This window comes from Planococcus citri, chromosome 1, assembly GCF_950023065.1.
Source record: "Planococcus citri chromosome 1, ihPlaCitr1.1, whole genome shotgun sequence".
NCBI classification, from domain to species: Eukaryota; Metazoa; Arthropoda; class Insecta; order Hemiptera; family Pseudococcidae; genus Planococcus; species Planococcus citri.
In genome coordinates, this window is record NC_088677.1 from 28,223,485 (window position 1) to 28,246,808 (window position 23,324).

The 23,324-nt window shown below is 36.8% G+C and overlaps 2 protein-coding genes across 8 annotated transcripts in view; one reads left to right on the forward strand and one right to left on the reverse strand.

Annotated features, from left to right (window-relative positions):
- The window catches only part of LOC135831202 (uncharacterized), a 572,431-nt gene that overhangs the window by 413,755 nt on the left and 135,352 nt on the right, over nt 1–23,324 (forward strand). The gene's annotated exons all lie outside the window — the stretch shown is intronic.
- The window catches only part of LOC135831192 (probable chitinase 10), a 48,443-nt gene that overhangs the window by 13,451 nt on the left and 11,668 nt on the right, over nt 1–23,324 (reverse strand). The window contains exons 3-22 of one of the 2 annotated variants that reach the window (XM_065343498.1): nt 22,290–22,402; nt 21,777–21,959; nt 21,574–21,703; nt 21,292–21,433; nt 18,801–19,031; nt 18,506–18,704; nt 18,300–18,412; nt 17,904–18,213; nt 17,265–17,822; nt 15,115–15,239; nt 11,668–11,887; nt 10,309–10,448; nt 7,146–7,506; nt 6,869–7,048; nt 6,583–6,794; nt 6,345–6,480; nt 6,107–6,249; nt 5,749–5,934; nt 3,684–3,809; nt 3,348–3,510 (exon numbers count right to left, since the gene is read on the reverse strand). In XM_065343498.1, the coding sequence (XP_065199570.1) occupies nt 3,348–3,510; nt 3,684–3,809; nt 5,749–5,934; nt 6,107–6,249; nt 6,345–6,480; nt 6,583–6,794; nt 6,869–7,048; nt 7,146–7,506; nt 10,309–10,448; nt 11,668–11,887; nt 15,115–15,239; nt 17,265–17,822; nt 17,904–18,213; nt 18,300–18,412; nt 18,506–18,704; nt 18,801–19,031; nt 21,292–21,433; nt 21,574–21,703; nt 21,777–21,959; nt 22,290–22,402 (3,971 nt within the window). Of the gene's footprint in view, nt 1–3,347; nt 3,511–3,683; nt 3,810–5,748; nt 5,935–6,106; nt 6,250–6,344; nt 6,481–6,582; nt 6,795–6,868; nt 7,049–7,145; nt 7,507–10,308; nt 10,449–11,667; nt 11,888–15,114; nt 15,240–17,264; nt 17,823–17,903; nt 18,214–18,299; nt 18,413–18,505; nt 18,705–18,800; nt 19,032–21,291; nt 21,434–21,573; nt 21,704–21,776; nt 21,963–22,289; nt 22,403–23,324 lie in introns of both variants that reach the window. The other variant, XM_065343497.1, reaches the window with a different exon arrangement.

The following is a 23,324-nucleotide window of genomic DNA, read 5'->3' on the forward strand; positions in this document are numbered from 1 at the left end:
TAGATAAGCTTGTAGATATGCAGACGCACACACCTACTATGCAATTGCGAATATAACTCTGTTTACGACTACCCAGGAAATCGCTCCATCGCTCGTTCGTTCGTTATTGGAATCAAATACGAAAATAGCTACACTCGTCCAGTTTTTAACTCTTAATCTCAATTCGCCATCTAAATCCGAGATCAAGGGCCAAGTTCGGGGATGGACCTATAAGTACCAACTGGTGTAGATACCGAATGGGTTTAAAAACTATGATTTCAACACAGAAAAATCAGCATTTCGAACCGACAAACGATACTTTTTAGTATGAACGAAAACAAGCTAGATCAAAAGAGAATGCCTGAAAACCCCTGTAATCAAAATTTTACGCTTTGAAGTTCATTTTTGGCGAATTTTTAAACATTAAAAAAAAGGAATTCGAAAAACCTGTTTTTCATAGCGATTTCTCAAATACCTCGAGAAATATTTTTTTCCCCAAACAAAATGACTCACAAGGAAATCTCTCTCGAGTCGTTCGACTTCGATTTTAGAAAAAGCAGAGCCAGGAAACCATACAGTCAAAATATGCGCTGCCTGAATTGATATTTCGAGCTTTTGGCAAGTTTTTGAAAATTCAAAATTGACATTTTCGACGATTTATGTTTTTTTCTCTTTCAAAAAATTCATGCTTATTCAGTACATAATAAATGATGAAAATCAGGTCTAAAACTCATAATATTCACTCTCCTGAACCATATTTCACTATTTGTGGCCATTTTAGAGCCTTCGGTACGATGTTAAATTTTTCCAGAATTTTAAAATTATTCTGGAAGGCGTGGAAATCAATCTTATGGCAGCTAAAAATCGATTTGTGATTTATTCTCAACCTGTTTGATACGTCGTACTAAATTCAGATTACCTAGTTGAATGGTTCCAAAAAGAGTCACAAGCCGAATTTTAATTGCCCAAATTAATTTCTAAGCCTTCTTGAGAAATTTTATAATTCTGTAGAAATCAAAAGTCACTCTGGAAATTCCAGAATGACTCAAAATTGTGAAATTTGGATGAGGGGGGGGGTGTGTTGAACGAGACAAAGCCATTCGTGTAGGTAAATTTTAAAAATTTCTCATTGACAGAAAAGTTTTGATTTTTGGAATTCTAGGCCAATTCGGACCAAACGCGGATAAACCATAGGTATTTAAATGAGTAATGAAGAAGAAACCACAATCCAACCCAACTTTCATGCCTTCTGGAGAAATTTTATAATTATGGAGAAATCAAAATTCACTCTAGAGACTCCAGAATGACTCAAAATTGTGAAATTTGGATTGGGGGGGGGGGGGTGTTGCACGAGACAAAGCCATTCGTGCAAATTTTAAAAATTTCTCATTGACAGAAAATTTTTGATTTTTGGAATTTTAGGCCTATTATTCGGACCAAACGTGGATAAGCTATTGATATTTAAATGGGCAAAGAAGAAGAAGCCACAACCCAACCCAACTTCAACTGCCCGTGTTAATTTCACGTCTTCTGGAGAAATTTTGTAACTCTGAAGGCTCCAGAATGACAGAATGTCGAAATTTGGATTGAATGGGGGTGGGGGGGGGGTGCTTTGAACGAAACAAAGCCATTCGTGCAAATTTTAAATATTCCTCATTGACAGAAAATGTTTGATTTTTGGAATTTTAGGCCTATTTGAATCAAACGTGGATAAACTAGTGAAATAGGTAAAGAAGAAGAAACCATCAACCCAATTTTTCACTGCCCATGTTAATTTCACGCCTTCTGGAGAAATTTTTGAATCCTGGAGAGTTCTAAAATCGCGCTGGAGGTTTCAAAATGACTCGAATTGGTTAAATTCATATTTGAAGTGGGGGAGGGGGTGTGATTTCAAGCGCGACAACGCCATTTACATACCCAAATTTCAAACATTTTCTCATAAACAGATGAGTAAGGTTATAGGTACCTAATTTTTGATTTTTAGAATTTTTACCTTGTACATAAATCTGGTCAAAAAAACGAGAAGTGTTCGCCCGGCAATCAGACAAACTTGTTGAATAAGTCCACAAAGAGTCGCAGCTTCATTTTTAGCCACCCTTAGATTAATTTCCACGCTTTGTAGAGACATTAGAAAGCGTGAACTTGAAGGCCCCAGAATAACTGGAAATGGTGAATTTAAGTACGAGGGAGTTATATCCGTCAATTTTACTAGGTACTTAAATAAATATGGCTTATATATTTTTAAGAAAAAAAAGTCAATTTTGAATTTTTACTCCTCAGAAATTTCAAATTTCTCTGAAAGTAATGCGAATATAATGCTTCATCTCTAATCCAAACGTATAGAATACGACATACGTACGAGTATTGTACTACAGATGTTTCACTGTACTGTTCAGTAGGTATTCACTTTGCATAATGATTATTAAAATGTACCTACTAATTTTTTTTTCGTTTTGTTGTTGCAGGTAAGCATTTCCTTTATAAGCCTATACAGACGATTCAGATTCATTATTTCTTCTTTATTCGTACCCGTAGTAAGTACAAAATGTATCTTCATCATAAAAGTATTTCATCAGTAATTTTTAACCCTTAAGATTTATCAAATATGACTGGTTTACTGATTGAAATTCAGTTTTAGCCTGAAGAATTCCCCTTCATTTTGAGTAATTTTTGAAGTGTAGATATTCCATTAAAAATTTTTTATTCAACTTTGAGTTCCATAAGGTGATGGATATTATTTAGGAGATCGGGGTAAGTAAAGTTATTCTTGAAAAGGTTGTCATTCAGAAAAAATCAGCTCATTAAATGTAAGCAAAATTTTCAAAAAAATTTATACTGTTTTAAATTTTTCATCTTTTTTCATTTTCTTCAAATTTGGGGGGGGGGTCCATACGAGAAGACCAACATCATTTTAGAGTGTGACGACATTTTTTTTTTTTTTGAAAAGAGATTTATGTAGAGCAATTGAAATTTCCAAAAAATTGTTCTTAATTTTGATTTATTCAGTTCGGGGAGGGGGGGGGGGTGCTTCTTACCAGAGGGTTAATATGGCTTGCAGGATCGACGAAAGTTTTTTCTTGAAAAATGAATTATTTAGAAAAATTCTGACGCAGAAACCACGAATTTTGGATAAATTGATTTTTTTCGATTTTTTCAATGGAGAGGAGAGGGGTTGAGGGTAAAGGGGGGTGGCATAGGCCGGAATCACTTTTTTTTGCAGAAAGGAGGAAAATGAAAAATATAGAATTATACTTTCTTCATCGAAGTAACAACTTTAAGGGGTAAGACAACGGAGGGGGGTTGGAAAATTCCAACTTTGCAATATTATTAGGGTGCTCTCTATTTAATACGAATACTTTTGTACTTACCGGCGAGACTGGTGGTCGACGGAACGTAATCATTGGAGCCTAAACCTTCGACGATGGCGTTCAACAGCGGATAATAACCTTGTCCACATACGTTACGGAAATCGTCCAAATCTAATGCCCAAATCATAGCGCCTCCTAATCCGTATTCTTTGATCAAATCTACCTGCGGGTACCAAATATTAGCGTTTGCAAGTAATCAAAGCATGTCAAGGCTGTGAAGGCCGAGCAAAGGTTCGTTAATACATATAAGAAGGCTTCAGTCGCATCCACAGCTGTAGGTACTCGAAGGTCAAGTACCCATAGTGTCATATCGTCCTGAACGTGTCGTTTACGTACCTTTTGACGAATAGTTGGCACGTCATCGTATCCGATCCATTGATTACCCGAGTACGCGTAAGGTCCTCGTCTTCGTTGAGCGTCGCGCACCACCGTGTACGATTCTCTTCTCAGCTTGTCGCAAATCTGTAAACATACATAATTATTATTATAGCTTACAAACTAAGTGTTAAGTGAACTACCCGTATGCTACAAGTACTCGTAGGACGTAGGAAGTGTGGTCATTTGATTTTTTTTTCAACTTGATATAAATGCAACGTGGCTTTAAAACCACATCAATCGAAAGTACTGGAAATTTTGCATATTGTAAATACCTACCTACCTTATTTTTAAAAAAATAAATCAAAATTTGTGAACGAAATTTTATTTTTGGAAACTGCGAATTCTTTGCCTAAAACTGAAGCTGCTAATTTGAAAATTGCAAACCGAAAAAGGCCTCTTGAAAAATGAAGAACAAAATTTCACCAAATTGGCCTAGAAAGCTGAAATTCGGTATACTCCATTTTCAACTCACCAAATAAATCAGAAACGGTTTCGAACCATGTTGAGCAGTTCTGGAGCCTTCAGTAAAAGGTATTTCCAGGTAAAATAGGTAAAATGCCCCTGTCCTCGGATTTTTGAAATTTTGATGAAAATTTTTTGGGTGCCTTTAAAAAAATGTTGGAGCCCAAAAATTTCCCTCCACCTTACCCCTGTCCAAGATGGCCAAAACACCTTTTTTTTCAGAAAAAAATCATACTTTAACGAGTTTTCAATGAAAAATATTTTGAATTATTTACCCAGAGCATATAGAGGAGACATGAGTCTAGCAACGTAAGTAACTTTTTTCACAATTTTTCGGACCCCCTGGGGGGAGATATTGACAAAAGAAAATTTGAAATCGCTGTATTTCTGAACATGATTCTGGTACACAATTTTTTTTTCATTTAAAAAATAGTATCTGCATGTATAATTGCTTTTTAAAAAATTTTTTCTTCAATTGGGTCATCTTCAAAAACTCAAAAAGTACTCAAAAATGTGTTTTTTGTGTCACGGCACCATCAAAAAAAGCGATACTGCCAGTGATATAATTATGAAATTTTGCATTCGAGCCTCTAAAAACAATAGACAACCAACCAACTTCTTGAAACCATAACTTTGGGGCCATAGACACCCCTCCCCCAATTTTGGAGGGGACAAATGGGCAATTAGGCATCGTTATCATATGAATTGAACTTGTTGAACACAAATATGAAGTTGGATTTGCAGTTGGGCCCTCGTAAGGGTCACATTGCATGGGGTAGAGGGGGGGGTTCCAAAAATGAGATTTTCGTGGGATATATTTGTGAAAGAAAAAAAATTTTGTGTACCAGAATTAGGATCGGAGATACGGTGGTTTAAAAGTTTCTTTTGTCAATATCTCCCCCCGGGGGGGGGGCCAAAAAATTGTGAAAAAATTCACGTTGCTATACTCAGGTCTCCTCCACACATTTTGGGTGAATTCAAAATTTTTCATTCAAAACTCATTGAAGTACATACATACCTAATATGATTTTTTCCCTGAAAAAAAAAACGTTTTTTGGATATTTTGGGCAAGGGGGTGGAATGGGGGAAAATTTTTTGGCTCCAAAAGTTTTTTTAAAGGCACCCCACAATGTTTCATAGAAAATTTCAAAAATCCAAGGACAGGGGCATTTCACCTATTTTACCCTGGAATATATATCTACTTTTTGAATGTTCCAATTTCCGAAACATTTTACTAAAGAGGAGTAATTCTAATTTGAATTTTGAACATTTCATATCTCCGAACTACATTCTTAATAAAATGTAGATATTTTTGAAATTTTTCATCCAGCTCAGAATTTAACACGATGTGAAATTAACTTGTTTGAAAATTTTTTTGGGGACTGGAGTAATGTTGAACCTTTTCTTACAAATTATCAAACATACCAAAATTCTTGCTTAGCTACATATAAATTTTTCCCAGTTATGATCACAAAAAAGGCCACTTCGGGGCACGATGGCCACATTTGGTCATCTTACCCTATACATATATCTATCGATCGTTATCACGAATCGTACCCACCTCGTAATAAGCCAAAAATCCACCGGCTCTGGTATATTGGCCAGCTTCGCCGGGACCGTAAGAGGCCGCGTTTAAGTCGTGTTTGGTGGAATCTGCTAAACTGAATGTTTGACCGTACAGAGGCAGACCCATGATTAACTTTTGGCGATCGGCGCCTTGTTCAATCCAATAGTTTATGGTGAAATTCTGAAACACAAACGGTCAAGGGTCATTTAGCCATTTTTACTCGTAATCGAGTCAGGCACCGGACCATAGGTAGCTCCACTCGCCTAATCGTCATGATAATACTTAATTCCAGAATCTGCTTAGGAACGTTGCAGTTCTTAAGCCTCTTTAAAAATAAGGTAACTCAACCTACCACGTTGAAATAGTCGTAGTCGTCTCCCGGAATGTAGTAAATGGGCGCCAAATGTCCGGTTTTTTTATCCCACGAGCCGTGATAATCGTACGTCATTACTCCAATCCAATCTAATTTATCGGATAAGGTTCGTACATCGTAACCTGCGAACAGACGAGTATTCGTATTATGCAAAAGCTTCGGTACACTTGGAACAATTTGTCAATCTGGATAGTTCGATACAGATAGGTATACTTGCCTTTGTCGATGACCATTTTGCTAGGTGACACAGCAGCCGATAGTAAGTATCCGTGAGGGTTAAAAGCTTGCCTAAGTTCGCTGACCAAAGCGGCGAAGGCGGATTTATCCGAATCGGGTCCTCGATTACAGTTCACCTGAACAACGAAATCCGCAAGAAACAAAATATATAGGTATTTGGATAGGTAGATAATAGGTAATAAAAAAAATTAAGAGATAGTAGATGGTACTCGGCGTACCTGCCAACACTTGGGATACTCCCAATCCAAGTCCAGACCATCGAAACCGTACTGCTTCAAGAATCTCAGTACAGACGATACAAATGCTCTTCTCGCCGAGTCGCTGTTCACCATTCTGCTGTATTTATCGCCCGAAGAATCGTTCCATCCGCCGATGGCTATGGAGACTTTGACGCCACGTCTCTTCATCGCCGCAACTCTTTCGTAGAATTCTGTCGATAAAAAGAATACGCTAGTGAAAAATACTTTCGCCCAAGCAGAAGATCATGAAATAACCGTAGCTTACTGTTATCAATGTCAGCCCATGAATCGAAAACTTTAATGACGAGGGCTTCGTAATCGAGTACCGCGAAACCGTAGATGACATGAGTACATAAATTCGGATCAATATTCTCCGGCAAATACTTGCCCGTACCGGTACGATACCAAGCCCAATTCGTAAAGTAACATATCATTTTGTATTGACCTGTAAGGAAAAAAAACAAAAAATTATCCCAATTGCTTACGTATTTGTACCTGAGATCAGCAATACCCTCCAGGCCTCCAGGCTTATATTGGCTTACCATTCAAAGGGTATTGTGGTAAAGGAGTAGCCAACGTGGTGGCTGTCGTTGTAGAAGGCGTCCATTGGTCCCAAGAAGTGCTAGCGCTGGTGCTCGTACTAGTCTCGCTCCACGATGACCAAGTGGGCTCAGACCATGTCGACCACGTCCACCATGGTGACTGAGTACTGGTACTGGTGGTAGTCGTCGTTGTCGTTGAAGGCGACGACGAATCCACCCATTGCGTGGAACTTGCGGTTGACGAGCTGCTGCTGCTGGTTGACGACGAAGGGGGCACATAAGTGGCGATTGGCGAATCTATTCCATTATCTTCGCTGGCATCGCATTCCGTGTTTTCCGGCCAATCGCAATTTAACGTTTGCTACGCGTTAAACATGCCAAATGTACTGATTCTGCTAGTGCCAATATAGCTTAGCTAACCAATGACGTGGGAGGGAGGTAAAGAAGAAAGGGCAGTTACTCCCAATCATCGGGGCTTGTACTCGGTTACTTTTTAATAACCAAGTCATAGAAGATAATTTTTTGATTACTTGGGTAGGTACTTCAGTTATTTTTTTGAAAAAAATTCAATTATTTTCTTCAAATCTTAGCCTGGCTTTTTGAGAAAAACAAAGAGGAAAAATGTTGATAATATTTTGTTTGATTACAAAAATTACCGAAAATTGTCGTTTTTTTTTGCAAAAAATTCCAAAAAGTCTCACTTCGTTGTAAACAGGTGTGTCTAACAGTCCAGCTATAATCTACAGGGTGCCCAGAAATATCGAGTACCCCTAAGAAAGTTTTTCATTAAAAATATAGGTTGGCAAACTGAAATAGATGCATATGATTGGTGGAATATTATCTCTCCAATCCAACAACCAATCATGTGCTATCATTATTATCATTCACTGTGACCAACCGAAGTATTTTAGAAGAAAACTTTTTTAGGGGTACTCGATATTTCTGGGCACCCTGTATGCTAATCCTGCCGTTGTATCCTACTAGTCTTGCAGTTGTGCTGGTTTTTTTTTCAATTAGAATTTGAGTTTTTTTTAATGTACATATTTTCCTTTTTTGTGGAATTTTGATGAAATTTTGTTGTTTTTCCTACCTGATTGATGAAAAAAACTTGTGTAGAAATAGTTAGTCTTCAGTGGATGGGAAATTATGGGTATTTTCTCTCGGAGCAAAAACACATTCCTCAAGTTTTTTTTGGTTTTTGAAAAACGTTCAAAAAAAAAACAAAAAGGTGGTATTTCAAGAGGTTTTTTGAAAAAATGAGCACGTTGCAGACAATTTTTTTCAACTTGTACGTATGTTAGAAGAAAATACGTAGGTACTTATATTCATCAAAATACACATTTTGGCAAAAAAATTTCGTGTGTCCCTTTTCAGTCCGGAGCAATGGTGGTTTAAAGTTTTCTTTTGTCAATCTTTCCCCACCACTGCGATGGAAAATTCCGGAAAGAGATGGGATGAATTATTGGCTCGAAATTTTTTTTAGAAGTACCCAAAAATAATCCATCATAATTTCCCGAAATCTGTATACCCTTTGACCCTTTGAAAAACAAATAATTGAAATACCTAGGTACAAATTAAAAAAAATATTGTGAATTATCGTCGCCTCCCTCGCCCCCTCCCCAACATTGAAATACCACATAAAGTTTGAAAAATTGAAAAATATAGATGTAAAATTTTGCCCCTTCTTCTCCTTCCCCAAAAGAGCCACGATGTGTTTGCAGCGAATGCCATCGCGAATGAAAAATTGAAAATATGGTTAAGATATTTGTGACGCTTCCCATCTCTGAAATCACCTTGGAATGTCTTAAGACAGTGAAAAAGCCAAAAATTGGCTTGTAAAATATTGAAACTCCCCCCTCCACCTTCATGAAGAAACCGTAATGTGTTTGAAAAATGTCCTGCCTGAAGTTCTGCTTCATCATTTTGGAATTTTGTTACTCATGTTGTACTTACCTTGGTAAAAATTGCCCAAAAGTTCCTTCTTATAAAATTTCTCGTCTTGTTAAAAACAATTGGCAAAAAGACCTACTTTTTGCCAAAAATTGCCAACGATTTTCACGTTTCACCAAAAATTTTCAATGAGGCTCATTTTTTTCTGAAAATTTCCAAACAAGCCCACCTTCTGCTGAAATTCATGAAGTCTTGTTTTCGGCCAAAAATGGCAAAAAGTATCGCCTTCGGTCAAGATTGCCAAACAATTTTGTTTATTTGCCAAAAAGTGCTTAAAAATTCCAAGTTATATTTTTCGAAAATCACACCAATGTTTCGTCCTTTTTTTCAGAAATTGCTATAAAAAGCCTTTCCTTTTTTTGTAATTGTCGAATGTTTTTTGCAGAAAAATTGTGAAAAATTCTTGGAAAAAAATTTCATTTTTTGCGACTAATTTGCATTGAAGATGTTTTTTTCTAAAAATGTTTAAAATCTTGCTTTTTCTCCAAAATTGCCCAAAATTTTAACTTTTTCAACAAAAATTTCCAATAATGCTTCGATAATGGTATTTGTTGAAAATTGTCCAAAAAAGTCTCACTTTTTTCAAAAATTATCCAGAAATCTCGTTTTTTTCAATAGTACCCAAAAAACCTACTTTTTGTTGTAAAATTGTCAAAATCGTTTCCAGTTTCTCAAAAACTGCTATAATTTGTCACTTTTTTCTCAAAAAATGTTGTTTTTTGCTAAATTTCCAAAGTCTTGTTTTTTTTTATTTTTTTTTCTACCAAAAATTACCCAAAACTTTCAATTTTTTATCAGAAATTGCAAATTAATCTCACTGTGAGGCTGAAATTTTGAAAAATGTTTCTCTTTCCCTCCAAAAAATTGCTAAAATCAATACCTTTGCTAGAATTGTCAATGTCTTGCTTTCTGCCACAGAAAATCAAAAAATCGTACCTTTTTCCAAAAATTGCCCAAATCTAGCTATTTTTTCAGAAATTGGCCAAAAGTACTCCCTTTCGTTGAACTTGTCGAAGCCTCGCTTTTAATCGAATATTGCCAAAAATTCTCATGTTTTGATCTTTTTTGTCATTATTTCAAGTTTTTTAATTACCTACTGAAGTCACTCTTTTTTTTTGAAAAAAATTGAGTACGAGCCCTGCACTCTCCCTTGGGATTTTGGCAAGGGAGTCAGTCAATACATGGGTATCCAAAATCGTTTGTAAATGCTTACCTTATTCCAGAACAAACCGGGCGGACAATGCGTTTCGTGATACACTCCCCACAGGCATTCGTAATACTTGTTGCAGTCGTCCAAATGTCGAGCAAATTGGCCAGCATTGCACTCGTTTTTCGAATTGATCGACTCGGATTCTGAAAATTTAAACGAACGCGTCGTATCACAAACTCGAATACCTATCGCTATCCACACGAGATACGCGATCAACACGTAGTTGGCGTTAATCGGCATGATTGATAATGGCATAAATGGCAACAGGCGCCACCGCCGCACCGGCGATATCTTAGGTATTTTCTGGTGCAAGGCACAGGCACCCGATGCCTACTAGGTACCTATGAAAAGTCTTCATTAGTGATGAGCAAAGGTGCGCTCCACTGTGCTGCGCAATCGTCTAACACATCTCACTGCAAGGTATCTGCTCTGTTCGATGACTTTCTGCTCTATTAGCTAAAAGCCAGCTACTTTGGTCATTTCAAAATTTTACATAGGTATCGGACTCTTTTTTTGGTGGGTGGGAGGGGCAGTGGGAATTCTGATACCAAATTACAGGATCGCGATTGAACGATGGCAGGATCAGGATTGCAGGGTCGACAAAAGCGAGCAGTCGAACCTGCGCACTTTGCAACCTCGCCACAGCAACCAAGCAACCAACCAGTTGAAAAGGAAAAGCTAGAGGACATCGCGATATTGCGGTATTCGAGGCATTTCGCAAAACGACGCGACAGACATATAGCTAGACCGCAATTAAAAAGTCGTTAAGACAAATAAAAATGTAACCACCACGTCTACGAACGAGTATAGACTACCACTACGAGATTAGGTATGGTACACAGTAGATAGCATAGATGCCTACACAACTAGCTGAGTATAAATTACCTAGTACAGCCGACGGTCAGAAATTCCCTTTGTTATATCTGTATCATCGACTGATGCTGCGTACACTACGGCGAATTTTTTTGTGAGTTTGTTTTGTTTTGCTACTTTATACTTTGTATTGTGTTCGTTTGTTTGTTAGTTCGATTGATTGATTGATTAATTAATTGATTTATTCTATTCATTTTCAAAGACGCGATCGGCATAAAAACTCGTAGCTCTAGCTCACCTATGCTATCATACTCATCAGTCAATAGTACGAGTAACTCGCACTATCGAAGGTACAGCTACAGATACCATCGCTGAATAAGGTAAATACGTATATGAATAGATGGACGACTGTATCTCGGCTGCTCGAGTATTCGTATACTATTCGGTATAAGAAGACGCAGAAGCCATGATATGATATGGTATGCTATGTGGAAATTTTACCCAGAGTTGAAGAAATATGAAATAAAAATCAAAGAAAAATTTACATACTCGTCGATGGTGTGCTGGTTCTAAATGCGTCAAATTGGCCAACGCCACCGCCGCATTTCACATTATAGGTCCAATCGCAAAGTCTTTTTTCTTCGTTCCACAGCAGCCCAGTTGGACAACGTCTTTTATTCAGTCTTCCTGTATCGCATACGTAGAAACTGGAGCAGTCTCCGGGTACAGCATAGTGTTCGCCATTAGTGCAGCTAACCGCTGGTCGATTCTGCAATATCCACATTTGACATTATCATCTCGGCAAATACCGTATATAGGTATGTACAGTTCACAGTCCAAGTGACAAAAAAGTGCTCCAGAAATCGAATTTGGCTTATTTTTGTTGGCATTTTGTAGACATGTGTCTGCACAAGGGGAGGAGTGTAGCCTGAAGAAGTGAAGACCCCTCAATTTTCAAAATGGCTCGGGCTCAATAATTTTTTTACAAGTTGTTGCTAGGCATTTCCCTGACTTTAAATATGTGTGAATACTTCGGTTTGCTAGTTGCCCAAGAAGAGGCGCCAGTGTTCTCAAAGTGTGATTTTTGAGTAAATTTAGCAAAAAAAATGGTCAAGTATGCAGACGTCATCAAGTCGGTATCCCAAAAAATTCATATGCCTAGCATAATGAAGTTCGTTGAAATTCAAATATTTCGACAAAAATGTATTTTGAGCATTTTTGAAGAATCTTAAGCTCATAATATTGGGTTATTATTTTGAGGTTTTTGAAAAAGGCGTGCCTCGTGACCTATCAAAATGGTTAAAATTAATCTGGTTACCAAGTTTCTGAATGATGTATCGCATGGTACATCTTTCAAAAATCTCTTAAAACATGACCAAATCTTCAAAATTTCTCAAAAAAATTTTGATAGGTACGAATTTTTTATTTTTGTAGAAACTTTAACCAATTTTGAGAGGTACCTAGGTATGCATAATCTTTTTCAAAAATTTCCGAAAATCGTGATCCAAAAAGTTCTTTGGAACTGCTCGAAATACATTTTCGTCTAAATATTTAAATTTCTTGTAAAATTTTAACCTATGTATTTTGATTGATCCTATGACATTTCCCAACGAAAATACTTACGACTCAATTTTGAGCTCAACATTTTTCAAAACTGCTAAAAAAAATGTTGAAATGGATTTTTCATTTTTTTGTCAAAATTTAACCCATTTTGAGAGGTTGCGTGATACCTTTTTCAAAAATTTCGAAAATCATGATCCAACTATGGGCTCATAAAATTCCTCAAAACTGCTCGAAATACATTTTCGTTGAAATATTTGAATTTCTCGTAAAATTTTAACCCATTTTGATTGGTCGTATGACGACATTGACATTTTCCAAAAATCGCGAAAATATGACTCAATTTTGAGCTTAAAATTCTTCAAAAATGCTCAATATTAATTTTCATTGAAATTACATTTTTTAATTCATTGTGAAATTTTACCCATTTTGATAGGTTGCGAGGTCATTTTTAAATGATTTTATTTGTACAAATAACCATGTTTGTGCCTAATTTGCCCAAAAACCATACTTTGAGTGCACTTGGCATTAACGAAATTAGGATATGACGTCACATACAAGTTCTATCACGTTACCTTCATCTCTATCCTTCATCTTTTCGCTCAAATTTTCAAAATAATAAAGTTTTTGTCTATTTTTCATCTTTTTTTAGGCGACAAATATTGTTTCCGCTGCTGCCACCGTTGCTCAATTTGCTCTTTCACCTGCAAATTTGAGAAATGCGATTGGACACTTACTTGTTTCTTTCGGTGGCAGCGACGCTCTACACATAACAATGGAACCCATTGACTCTGGTATTTGCGATTGGAGCGATAGGTACTCTCGAATACATAGGTCGAAATCTAGAACTTCAAAAAAAGCACCCAAAATTCGTTTTCTAAAGATTCCAGCTAGGAACTGATGTTCTAACGATAGATAAATGAAGCTAATTTTCAAATTAACTAAGCCTACGAGTATCTCAGCATTACCCTACAACAAAAGCTTCAAAAATTCTCCAATAATTGAAAAATCAACTTTATGAGCTGAAAATTGGAGACTTTTTCCTACACTGCCTGTTTCGAAAAGTGATATGTCGTTCTCTTGAAAATGAAATCAATTCGTGAGACTATTTCTTGATAAAATCAGTTTTCAAAAACATCAATCCATAAAAATAAATTTTCTAATACTTTCATTTTTTTTTTTTTCATTTTTAAAAATTTTTGTGCCATTTTTCGAATTTTTTTCCACCTTTTTTGATAATTTTCCCTTTCTTCTTACGCATTTTTCAATAATTTCCAAAATTTTTAAATTATTTTTGCCTGGTTTTTCAATAATTCTAGACGGCGACCCCAGCCACAGTGCTTCACTTTCAGCCCTAAAAAATAGGAAAATCGATTCTAGCGAAAATAGAATTGGTTCTAGAGATTTCGGTTCTCGATTAAATCGATTTCGAATCGACTACTTTCAAAATTCTAACCTACCCGAGTTTCGTTCCAATCGCAGTTTCCAGAGTTGAATGTTTGTTTTCAGGAAACTTCAGTATCTTACAATAATTGCATATGCCTACAGGTACATGAATAACATCTTGCACATCATGTACCTACCAATTGATTTGCCAACTTTCATCATTCGACTCTGGCTGTAGTGAGGTTAGCTTCGTTAGTAGGCCTTTAGGTTAGTTGAGGAAAAAATTGGTACATATGAAATTAGGTGGCGAGACGGTGCTCAATCTTTTTTTATTACTCGCCAATACTCTCGCAAAAGAAATATTATGTTAGGTAGAAATGGAAAAACAGTTTCTAGAAGATGTAGCTCTACACAATAGTCATTACACAAACCAGTTAATATAGGTAAATATGCGATATTTGCTAGGTTAGCACAAGAGTAGCGAAATTTGACAGCAGTGAGTAGAAGAGGTGATGATGGTAGTTGTACATATTAGATACACACTATACAAAATGTCATACGTAGGTAGGTAGGTACGTAAATAGGGAGAACTCGAGTAAACCCATCGACTGTTGACGATCGAGCATTGCTCCTGCATTTGGTAACTGCAATTTGATAGACAGTACAGTTCTTCAAAGAATGCAATACGTAGCTCAAGTCCTGGTGCATTGGTGATGCCCATCCTACGATCGTCGATATAGGTTTACCAAAACCTCCAGCTTTAGCAGATAGGTACGTTTACGCAATTTAAAGATATTAATACGACAATCGTAAAGGCGAACGCTGACGATGACGCTGGCTGCCACGCCAATGCTGTTTTGTAGCATTAGCAGCGTCGTAACGTCGCGTCGTTTTTTTTCTTTTTTCGCTTTTTGAGCGAGATTGTGGCGATTTTGGCAAAGCGGTTGTCACACTGGACGAGCGAGACGGTGAGTGTGGCTTTTTAGCAGTGTTAATAGGGCGTCTTCGTCGTTTTAAAGCGTCGTCGACATTGTTACGAGAAATACTAACTGAATCAGAAGGTGGCTGCCATTCTGGTGGTGGTGGAGACGATGATGGAATACTTGATGTGGGCACATATGACGATTCTTGCAAGGAAGACGAAGCTGTCGATTGCGTCCATTTGTCGGATACACCTGCAAATAACACACATACAGATTTGCAGCAGATAACTAGCCAATAGCCGTAGACATTGGGGTACTAGGTATACCTTATTTTGCAAAGTTAGAATTTTCACCTCCCCCGCCGGTTGTTACTTTGGATGAGAAAATAATTTTCTATTTTTTATTTTTTCCTTATCTGCAAAAAAATGGTGCCCGTAGCCCCTCCCCTCCCCCAGTTGAAAATTTTTTAAAAAATGATAGAAAAAAGTTCAATTTATTAAGTAAAATGTTTTGTTTCTGCGTCAGAATTTTTCTAAATGAAGAGTACACGGAAAGAACCAGATACATACATAGGTCACTTTTTTGAGCTATTGTGTTACTGAGTTGAAAAGTCACTCTTTTCGTGAAAAAAAATCTAGCAAAAATCCGAAAAATTAGTGTTTTGCAACTTGAATTTGATGAAAATCGATTATTTAGATGAAATAATGAGAAATTTTTGCATTCTAAATAGTTGTTAAAATTGAAATTTTCTTATTTTTGCCTCACATTTGGTCTCGGCTCATTTTTCTCCCCTCCTTTATTTTTTAAAGACCACTTTTACTGCAAAAAAATCAAATTTTAAAAAAATCTTAATGTACTACTTTTGTTTACATGTACAACTCAGTATAAACTCAATTCGACACTGAACTCATTTTTGAACATTTTCGAATTAGCCTATCTTATTCTTTCTGTGTATACTCTTCAATTGTTCTGCATAAGCCCCTGATAAAGTAAAACCTTCACCGGCGGATTTCTAAATGATATTGGATTTCTTGAATAGAGCTCCCCAAATTTAGAAGAAATAATAATAAAAAAAAAAAAAAAAATAGAAAAATTGATGTCTGTAGAAATTTGTTGAAAGTTTATTTTTTGAAAATATTCATTTCTAGGATGAGTAAATAATCATATTTTTAAGAAAAACTCTCTTTTAAAAGTTAAAAGAATCGAAAATGATGAGAAATTGATGTCTGTAGGTTTCAAATTATTTTGAAATTTTTCATCTCTGAGCAGAACACTTCTAGATAATCAAGAAAAACCTCCCCTCAATCCGTCCCATCCTCCACAATTTTATTTTGGCCATCTTACATAGAGACCTCCAAAGTTGAAAAAATCAAAAAATTCAACAAATCAGTATTTAAAAAAAAAAATCAATCTCCTTTCAGAGTTTTTTTCAACGAATTCTGTTCAAGAATAAACCACCTTACTTGTTCGATGTTTCTTTTTCATTATGTCAATTTCAACTCATCCATGTTACAATAATACGTATGTACTTGAAAAATCAAGGTACCTACTTGACTTGAAATAACTATGAATTAATCTGTCCGCAAATCAATTATTTTTAGTAGCTTAGGGAGGGACTAAGTTCCACTTTTTCACTGTGAAGGTGGGGGGAGGGGAGAGCACAAATCGAAAGTTATAAAGAGTGATTTTTTATAAGGATGGACCAAATTCAAGTACATATTGAAATTTAAAAAAAAAGGAACCTAAAAATATTCATTTTATTTATTTTTTGAAGAATGGACAAGTTCCACCTTTTCATCATGTATTTGTAGAGAGTTCAAAAATATTAACAGTAGATACCTATTTTATTGAAATTGAAAATAGTTTAAGGATTAGAGGGTATAAAAAAACGTAAAATTTCAACATTTCGAATTTTTTATAATTATATTTTCAGAATGGGGGGGGGGGGCTTCCTGGCATGACTTATTTTTACCAACATGATTGGAAATATTTTTCTCATGGAACTCGACAACTTTGAGACGACAACAAATATTTTTTCACAAGTAGACTACGCACTTCAATTTTTTCATATTTTGCAAAATTGATGGGGCTCACCGGCATCATTTATTTTTCACCGAGGGGGGGGGGGGGGTTGCTAAAAAATTTCATGACGGGATTTTCTCACCAAAGGTAACAATTATAATGGGAGCGAACAAAATTTAAAAAAAAAAATTCCACCATATATAAATAAGTTGTTTAGACGAGTAGGTATTACTGTCGCTTCAAAATAAGACTTACCAAATGAACCTCGTTCGCAGTTCGCTTTAACCGGCCAGTCGCAATTTCTGCTGTTAGCATTCCAATGCAGACCAGGCGCACACCGTTCTTTCTTCTTCTTGCCATACACACATCTGTAATACGAAGCGCAATCCTTTGGATCCGAATAATACTTGCCTGCGATGCAAGAATCAGGGCCTGCGCCATCGCCGAATACCGGCCCTGCTGCGCTTGGGGTCGTTTCTTCCGGTTCCGGGGCTATCGCTGGTGTTGTAGTTGTTGTAGTCGTGGTTGTTGTGGTCGTTGGCGTGGATGTTGAGGTCGACGGTAATTTGGTAGTTTTACGTTTTTTCGTCGTCAATTTTTGTGTGCTGGTGCTGGTGCTGGCCGGGTAAGAAGTGGTGGCTTCGGTTGCTGGAGGTCGCGATGGTCGATGAGGAGGAGTTACTGGTCGAGGTGTTAGAGCCGGCGGCCACCACGGTCTTGTTGACATAACCGGAGTAGTGGATGTTGTGGTGGATGTGGATGTGGATGTAGACCAGGACCAGGTCGAGGATGTAGATGAAGAGGTTGGATATTCTACATGAAAAAAATAACATGGTCAACAATTAGACCGAATTGTACGTACGTGAACTGTTCGTCATTCCAAAACTATCTTACCTTCGAACGTTGAAGAAGCAGTTGTCATAACCGAAGATGATGAATGAGTAGAGCCATAATTTGAACTGGTGTCGTAAGTATCGTCTGGGTCGACCGTAGCTGGTGACTGTGTTGTCGTGGTTGTTGTAGTTGTTGGCTTTCTGCAATCTTCTTGCAAATCGTTGGTCGAACCTGGCGCGATTCTGCCCAATGCGACGTTGATTTCAGTCAGTAATGGATAAATTCCAGTGCAGCATTCGTTATTGAAATCATCCATGTCGATTGTCCAAGCCATGATACCTCCGAAGGCTGATTTTTTCAAGTAGTCCACCTATCAGAAGAAGAAGATGATGATGAAAAATGAGAAGACACGATGAGTCGTCGAATGAGTCACACGAACAGTAGATATATACGAACCTTTCTCCTAAGGCTGACTTTGTCATCGTAGCCAACCCATTGATCAGCCTTATAAGCGTAAGGTTCAGTTCCTGTGAGCGAATTTCGTTCCACCTTCCAGTTATTTGATTTTACTGCAATATGGATCGGAATTATTTTTGTTTTTAGAGAGTTGTAAGTGGATACAAATTACGAACTGCCGATACAAGAACATAAATGTAGCTTACTTCTCGAGCAAATTTCATAATACGAAAGTACACCCGGTTGCTGTGTGACATGGCCGGCAAGTCCTGGTTCAACAGCCTCATCACCCAGTTTATGATTACTGGGATCAGCTAACGTAAAGCTCTGACCGAAAAACGGCACACCCATCATTAGTTTTCGCGGCTCGGCTCCAAGCAACACCAACGACGATAATGTCGAATCCTATACAAGCACAAAAAAGTCGACATCAAGAAAAAAACGAAAGTAGGGAAGTGAAACGTTTGGCTTAGAGTCAGTTTCAAGCCGCAATGGACGTACCGTATTGTACTCGGGGAACTGGTCGTTTTCGTTTCCATACAGGGGGCTAAGGTGGCCGGTGCGATTTTCCCAGCCTCCGTGATAGTCGTAAGTCATGACAGACAAAAAGTCCACATATTCGGTGATGGCCAACACGTCGTAGCCCAGATCGATGACTTCTTTATAACCGGACACAGCGACGGCTAATTCATAGTCTGCGTCTTTCTGTCTATCGAATTCGTTTCGTAATTCCTGCAAAAATTATGGCTTATACTTGACCTGTTGAAAGGACTTATCCAGATTGTTATGAGTCGATCTCAAGGCAGACATCTCAAGTGCGTTTTTTGACCAGATTATTTACTCGTTAGTAGGTATAAGAAAAAATTCAAAAAATCAAAATTTTCATGTTCATAAGGAAATTTTTTGAAATTTGCATAAATGGCTGTATCTTGTCTGAAACGGCAGATCTCTAGAAGGTGTGGGACTTTATTTGGCCAGGTAAACATCGATTTGTATCTTACCTATTCTAGGATTTTTTAAAGAAATTCTTCCCACATTTGAGCCGATTTTTGGGCGAACACCTCGAGTGTGTTTTTTTGACCAGCAGATTTGAAAAAAAAATCAATAAAAATCAAAAATTTTCTGTTTGTAGATAAATTTTTGAAATACCATAGATAGATATTTATTGAAATTAAATTTTGGGAATTTTGAAGGGAAAATGATAGGTACGTACTTATGTATCTCATGTGAATGCGAAAATTCAAAAATTACCTAATCTTGAGAATCAAATATTCCATGAATAAATTATTAAAGCAATCAATTCAGTAGGCTTTCAAAATATGTACCTATAAAATATTTCTGCTGGAAAATGTTGATGCTGCATATAAACAGTGTAGACTTTCCTCATTCCTGCTCTCTCCAATCAGAATCCCAAAAATTTTGAAATGAAAAATTTTCAAAATCGAAAATCCCACAATATTTGACTCTATTTTATACTGACCGTTTTTTTTTACAATTTTATTGTGATGCAAGCATTTTTCATTTCGAGCTCTCAAAAAAAGGAAATTGAATGATGTGTTTCGAGGCATTCTATGAACTTCTTCGGAGCGTTAAAATGTAAAATAGCACTCAAATTAAATTACTGGGCACAATTTGAATTTATTTTCGAATTTGAACTAGTTTTTTTATGGAATCGAACTCTTTAAAAATAATTATTGATTCAGAGTTCGATGAGTTGAATGGACTGGAGAGTTGATCCATTTTCAAAAAGAGTTTTCCCAACCCTGATTTCGTATAGAAAGTGTCAGACATCGACCCTCTCCCATGCTGTTTTAAGAATTTTTTTAAGAATAACAATTTTTTTCTGCCCCACGAGAGTCCAATTTTTCTAGATGGTTTTTTAAATACGTTGTGAATAACTACTTCTAAGAGGCATCCCATTGATAATTTTCCCCCATTCTCCACATTTTCCCCTTGAAATTACGTTCTTCAATTCAAGTATCTACTTGATTTTTTATTTTAAAAATGCGTTTTTCGAGTGTAGGTATTTTTGATCGATAAAATTATACCTTCTTTTCGAAGTTTTTGGAGAGTCGAACTGAAAAATGGCAGAAATTACTGCTGATGAATCCCTCCCTTATTCGTATTTCACAATTTGGAGCCATTCAAGAGCTTTCAGCGCGTTTCCGATCTCTCCAGAGTTTTAAAAATTTCTCCAGAAAATGTCAAAATTAATTTGGGTAGCTAAAAATCGGTCTTGGCTTATTTTTGGCCTGTTCTAAGGATTTACCCACTTTTAAGTCGAATTCCAGGTGAACATATCAAATGCGTTGATTTCACCTTAGACTAATTCAGAGAAAAAAAATCCAAAAATTTTCATCGAAAGAAAATTTTTGGAATTTGGACGAATGACTGTATTTTGTCTCTAATCCTCGCCCCCGAATCCGTATGAAAGCGATCTTGGAGCTTCCAGCACGATTCTCGATTTCTGCAGAGTTTTAAAATTTCTCCAGAAGGCATGAAAATTGATTTGGACATCTAAAAATCGAATTGGGCTTATCCTCGATCTATTTAATAAGTATACAGTGTCAGCCTGGAAATCAGCCCAAGTGTGGATAAACTCGTTGAATAGATCGATATTACGTCACAACTCGATTTTCAGTTACCGAAATCAATTTTCATGCCTTCTGGAGAAATTTTAAAATTCTGGAGAAATCGAAAATCGTGCTGGAGGCTCTAGAATGGTTCAACAGACTTCATTTTTTACTGAATAAGTATGCATTTAAAAAAAAATCGTCGAAAATGGTCAATTTTGAATTTTCAAAAATACTTCAAGAATTTAAAAGTTGATTAATTTTGGCTATAGGGTCTCAGGCCATCTTTTTTCCAAAATCGCATATTACACAGATCGCAAAATACAAAAATATCTGAGTTTGCCTAGTTGATATCCACCACTCACTATTCCATTACCATAGCCATATCACGACGAGTGGGCAAGCATTAGCAAACTCACTTGTATTAATTTGGCGAAATTTGCTCTGTCAGAAATGTGAGCTTGCGAGCAGCGTGCCTGCCAACAAACTGGATAATTCCAATCTAAGTGAAGCCCTTGGAAATTATGACGTCTCAAAAACGCCACCACTGAATTTACGAATCTGCAAAAAAAAATCAGTGAAACACTTGACAATAAAATATACTAAATACAGAATTTATGGCTTCGAAACTATCCACAAAATTTTTATATTATCTCGCCCTATGGTTAATTTTATTTGTTTCATTTTATTTTTGAGCTCACCTTCTTCTATTGGTTCCGCTGCTAACTAATTTCGAGTATTTATCGCCCGACGAATCGGTCCAACCTCCGATCGAAATGAGCACCTTGGCTTTGTCCGTGATTTCAGGGGACGTGATTTTTTTGTAAAATTCTGTCAACAAAACAACACATCTTAGTGTTTGAAGGAAATCATACTGACCTCGATGCCTTCTACGCAAACGTACCATTGTCGATGTCGGCGACTGGATCGGCTACCGTGATGGTGTAATTGTCAGCATCCAGCGAAGCGAAAGCGTACACTAAATGTGTACACAATCCAGCGTCCACGTAGTCAGGAGTAAATTTGGTTTGGCTCTTGCGATACCAAGCCCAGCTGGCCACATAACACACAACTCTGTATTCCTTTTCTTCTGAGCATCCATATAAGTGTACATAAATCAACATTAAGTTTAACAAGTAGTAACTAGGTATAAGGTACATGATTGCATTTTTCGATTTTTGATGATTTAAAAAAAATCAAATCTGAGCCAAAAAAAAAAAAAAAAATGAAAAAAAAATGAATTTTTCCAATGTGGACTAGAAAGTTGAAATTTTGTATGGACCCTATTTTCGACTCCTCTAATTCAATGGAAACAGGTTCGAACCATTTTGAGCAGTTTTGGAGCCTCGAGCAAATTTTTGAATTTTGATATTTCCGTAAAATTTTACCCAACGTAGTTCGTATAAACAATACGTACCTGCTTTATTATCTTGCTTGTTGTAAAGACGTTGCGATTTTAAATCTTGAAGAAATACGTTCAAAGGTGGCACTCTTTCAACTGCTTCACGAAGAGGAAAATTTTCTTCGGCTCTACGTCAAAACAAATAGAAAACTGTATGAAAATCTAGCAGGGTACAAAGCAGACAGTTATAGCAATACATCTCTGTTTTGCACATGAAAATGAACGAAAAACTAAAAAGTGGAAACTGTACGTCAAACTTACACTGGCATTGACCTTACGAGTAAATACACAGATTACAGAATGTGTATGTAATTTTGGTACTTGCACTTGAATTTTTTACCTATCTGAGATGGCCTTTACGATTCTATGCAGTTACTATTTTAGGTATCTCGTACATGTACCAACTGCTTGGCGACAAGCGATAAAAAACCAACAAAAACAACCATTCGCTACGACGACGAAAATCCATACGCCGCTGTCGTCACCACGCCGCAGCAAACAAACCAGTTTGTTTTTTATTTCACGTATTTGTTTTTTGCAGCTTGGCTGCAGCCGATCGATGGCTGATGGCTAATAGCTAATGGCATCGATAGTAAATACTAAATAGGTATTATGTACTCGATATTATACCTTCGTACAATCTAGATAGACGTACAGATTTATGTAGATAGGTACTTGACGCGTGCAAGCATTATACGACCTTATACTTGGAAGCAGATATTTGCAAAAATCTCCTCATCGTCATCGCCTCACACCGTTGCACGCTGCACAGCTGTGTCCATAATAAACATTTTACGCAGTACATCACATAATATACCGGTAATACTTTGTACATAAACGTTTGGTCAAATTATTTATGTACAAATGGGTAGGTAAATATAGATACCCACGCTACACACTCGCAATAATATTCGTGATACGTGGAAATTCTATAATGCATATAGAGGATCAACGATCGGAAATAACCAACACCGCACATGCTGCTGCAAGGCGGATAAAAAACGGGGAAAACATCTACCTAACGAAAACCTTCACCAGATAGGTAGACGC